Here is a 4,337-nt window from a genome sequence, read left to right on the forward strand (position 1 = left end):
AAATAATTTCATTAAAAACTACAAGTTAATTTATATTGATTACTTCAAAATTAATCTCGTATATTTTTTCATTATTTTAATAATAGTATTCACACATTAAATATTTTTTACGCTGGTAAAAAAATATTATTATTATTAATTAAAGAAAAAATGTAAAAAATATTTAAAAAAATAAAATATATTATAAAATATAAAAGAAAAAAATTTAAATGCGGTCAATTTTATATAAAGTTAATATTTAAGAATCATCAGATAATTTTTAACTAAATTTTTATTTAAAGTCGAATTTACCTCAATTTTCACGAAGAATTGATGGTATTTATTCCTAGGCGGCATCATCAGAAATCAGAAAAAAATAGGTGCTTCTGGATTGGGGGAAGTGGGTAGAAAAAAACCCCAAAAATATCAACAAACTTCACTCCTTTCTTTTCCAATTTCCACTTCCCACTTCCCACGATCGATTTCAATCTATCTTCTCTGTCTCATCTCATTCTCATGTGCCCAATTCAACCTTTTCCACTGTTATCTCAACCTATAATATTATTATAGCTTTTTAGTTCCCTCCCTTCTTCTTCTTCACTATTTTTTTTTCTTTTGTGTGTAAATGGCACATGTTGTTGATGCTATTCGGTTATTGCAATTCCAACCTCTTCTTCTCCTTCCTTCAACCCTCAACACTTCTTCCAACATCAATAGGGCACTCTCACTCTCACTCTCTCCCATCGCTTCTTCTTCCTCTGCTTCTCTTGCCTCTGCAGCTCCCAGAAAGCACTTGCTTTCTTTCAAGGTAATCAAATTATGAATACCCTCTTTTTTTAACCTTCTCTTGCCTTTGTCTGCATTGGAGAATTATCAATTTTGTGACTGAATTGCTGCGAAATTAACTACCTTTATCCCATCCCATGTTGTAGATTTATGAATTTGTTAATTGTGTTATTCAAATTAAGTAACTTTATGGCACCCCATGTTGTAAATATGCTCAATTATACTCCCACGTTGGAATCTCAGGAGTTAATTGATAAAAGTTAACACAAGTAAGTTTAGGAGAATTCCTTTTTTTTTGGGTTTTGGTTCATAGTGTATATCTTTGCACATTACTATGATATTGCATGCTCCATGCTTAAAATATGCTGCACCATGCGTTGCGTATTGCGAGAAGGCTTCTTTGAACTGTTATGGTGTTCTCACTTTATTATGTGATGATGTAAAGAATTAGAGATGGCCTATGAATTCTATACTATGATGAACTAAACTATCACATCTTTATGTTGTGAGTTTATCTGTAATATGATCATCGATGCTAATTTTCAAAACATTTCATTTACTATCAGAAATCAATGCTAATTTTTTTTTGTTTTTTTTTTTTTTTTCTTTTCATTCGCCTTTGGCTTTTTTATTGACTGAGAGTTTATGTGTAATATAAGTTAAATGTTTTGTACAATAGCTTAGAAAGTAACTCCTTTTTGTGAACTGACTACTACTATATATATATATATTGACAATTTTTGTCATTTGCTACTCTTTATTTAAGGTATGTGCAACTGTTGCTGAAACTGGTCAACCAAAATGGTGGGAAAAGAATGCACCAAATATGATTGACATTCACTCCACGCAAGAATTTCTGAATGCTTTAAGTGGAGCTGGGGATAGACTAGTTATTGTTGAATTCTATGGAACTTGGTGTGCATCATGCCGAGCATTATACCCCAAGGTCTCTCTACTTCCTGAACCTTGCCTCCTTTTTTCATTCTAATATTTTAGCTTCTAGATAATTTTCTCTTTTCGGTAAAAGCAGCATAGCACTTAGGATTACATTATGGAAATTATACAAGTGGTAAAATTATTATTGGCCAATTATTCATTAATCATAGAAATGTGAGCATTTTTAAAAATTATATTGAGCATTAGCAGGTCTTGTAAATCTTAATTAGTGGATTGTTACTTTGAACACAAGTAAGATAGGGTCTAGAGTTCTCACTGACTTGTAACTGGCTGTGTCTGAGATATTGTCTGTTACCATCAAACAAGGATTAATACAGGTTATGTGAATGGCTGATTCATATGTCAAATATGATCAACATGGATTACATGCTTTGTTTCGGTTCCTGGCAAATTCAAACCTTTGAATTTGTCACCAACTTACTGAATACATGATTTTATAGCCATGTATTGACTTGCTTTATGAAGCCTTCCTATTTTCATTTTGCAATACCCATTTGAATCGTGTATAAAAACTTATATGTAAAAAGATAGCTCCTAGTTGTTTGATGATTCATCTTTATAACTCCCAAAAAAGAGTTTGGCTATCCATGCTGATGCTTACTGCACGACACTCCTGGAAGAGAGGGCTTAACAAAATATCATCCAGTTGTTGCAGAATAGCAGGGAAATATTGATTTAGTTAAATCTGGATGAAAAATTTCAGTACACGACGTAGTCAGAATTTTTAACATTTTTGGTTGATATTGTTAAATTACTTCTATAAAAAAAAAGTTACTTTTGAATTTCCAAACTGCTGAAATATGTCTCGGATGTCCTGAGTCCTGATGTTTTTTTAAATGGATCTGGCAGCTATGCAGAACAGCTGAAGAACACCCTGAAATTCTTTTCCTAAAAGTGAACTTCGATGAGAATAAGCCAATGTGCAAAAGCCTGAATGTAAAAGTACTTCCTTACTTCCACTTTTATCGAGGGGCTGAGGGGCAGCTGGAGTCATTTTCCTGTTCACTTGCCAAGGTAATTCTTATCATTTAGTTCTAGTTATGTTCTGCATTTCTAGTTCGTTTCAAGGGATCAAGGAGCAGTTACTAATTGGTTCCTGTTCTGGACCCAGGAAGGTTCTTATATCGTTTGATTCGTGCTATATGGAGAAATAGTCATTTTATTTGCATTATACAATGAATATCTTAAACTCATCTTCCAAGTTGCTAATAATGAGTAGTAGTTTATAAGATACTTGGATTTCTCTCTTTCAACCTTTTGCATGATTTGCTCAAGCCTAAAGACCCTAGGGTAAATTGAACAATAATTACCAACTGCAAAATATTTCTTCTGTTCCCTTTTATTGCATTTTGTGCATCATTGGATATTGTATCGCAGTTGATAATGACGGTGATAGATAAAAGGGAACGGAGGAAGTAATAATGCCTATTAGAGTGCTCAGTTGGTGGAATGAATTAATTCTGAAGAATGATAATTAAGTTTATATAAGCACATAGAATACAATAAAAATACATGGTATATAAGCATAGAGTTTAATTTTGATGCACTAATTTTTACACAGTTGGTCAATCACATCCATTCTTTTGGATGACCATTCACGCAGTCAATGTGAAAAGTAGTTATTTTAACTAATATGCCGTTATGTTATTGAATTGAATGCACATGTGAAACTGTTTTACACTGACAGTGCATCATAATTAAATTCATATATATATATATATATATGCTCACTTTGTTTTCCTCATGAAGGACAAGAATTGTCTACAAACCTTCTAGGAATATAGTGAGGCAAATATAAAATGATGGATATAGACTTTACGGTGATTTGATATGTGATAGTGAATACAATACAATGCTTTTAGTTTTGAGAAAAAGCTAATGGTTATTTGAACTTTACAGTTTCAAAAGATAAAAGAGGCCATTGAGACACATAACACTGCTAGGTGCAGCATTGGTCCACCAAAGGGTATTGGTGATCTGCTTCTTGAACCTTCCAATGTTCCTGTTCCCAAGGATAGACCAGCAGAACCTGTTTGAAGCATAGGTGCATCTTTGTAATTTACAAGGTGGTTTCACAAAGGGAAAGAAAAAACACCTCAAAAGAAGGCTGTGATCTAGAGAAAACTTAATTGATATGAAGGGATTTATATATATGTATTCTGTATATTTTTCACTTATTTTTTTTAGAAGGATAATATAGCACTCAGGAGTTGTTTTAACTCTACTTCATTCTTTTTTCCATTCATTAGCTGATTGTAATCAAATACTTGAGAACTTCAGTGAAAATGAATTAAGGATTAAGCTGTATTTAGTTGAAACATATATTTTTATGAAAACTGAACATCACTTGTTCTGGCTTAGAAATGGGTAATTTATTTAGGCTGGCTTTCTCCCTAGCTTAGAAAACATTACTTGAATTGTGACCTATGAGAGGATGTGTTTTATGAATTTGTTCTTGTTTTATACTTCAAGTTGACATATTCTTTTTATTTATTATAATTAGAAAGAATATGGGATTCAATGTGGAGGTGTATGTATGTTTTTTTGTGCAAGATAGAATCCGTACACATATTTCTTATAATTGAGTGGTTAATTTTATGTTAGTTTTTATATTA

At 32.1% G+C, this 4,337-nt stretch overlaps 1 protein-coding gene across 1 annotated transcript; it reads left to right on the forward strand.

The window, feature by feature from the left end:
• The first annotated feature begins 311 nt into the window (after positions 1-311).
• On the forward strand, positions 312-4,086 carry LOC112802016 (thioredoxin-like 2, chloroplastic). The gene is made up of 4 exons (XM_025845001.2): positions 312-787; positions 1,532-1,711; positions 2,572-2,736; positions 3,622-4,086. Exons 1-4 carry the CDS (start codon positions 605-607, stop codon positions 3,757-3,759), a joined length of 666 nt encoding a protein of 221 aa, XP_025700786.1. The 5' UTR covers positions 312-604; the 3' UTR covers positions 3,760-4,086.
• Positions 4,087-4,337: the final 251 nt, after the last annotated feature.

This window comes from Arachis hypogaea, chromosome 5, assembly GCF_003086295.3.
Source record: "Arachis hypogaea cultivar Tifrunner chromosome 5, arahy.Tifrunner.gnm2.J5K5, whole genome shotgun sequence".
NCBI classification, from domain to species: Eukaryota; Viridiplantae; Streptophyta; class Magnoliopsida; order Fabales; family Fabaceae; genus Arachis; species Arachis hypogaea.

Excerpts from the sequence above, each read along its gene's own strand:
- LOC112802016 (XM_025845001.2), top strand. The coding sequence starts at position 605 with ATGGCACATGTTGTTGATGCTATTCGGTTATTGCAATTCCAACCTCTT. Across the intron at positions 788-1,531 it reads AGCACTTGCTTTCTTTCAAG|GTATGTGCAACTGTTGCTGA; the intron begins GTAATCAAATTA and ends TCTTTATTTAAG. Across the intron at positions 1,712-2,571 it reads GCCGAGCATTATACCCCAAG|CTATGCAGAACAGCTGAAGA; the intron begins GTCTCTCTACTT and ends TGGATCTGGCAG.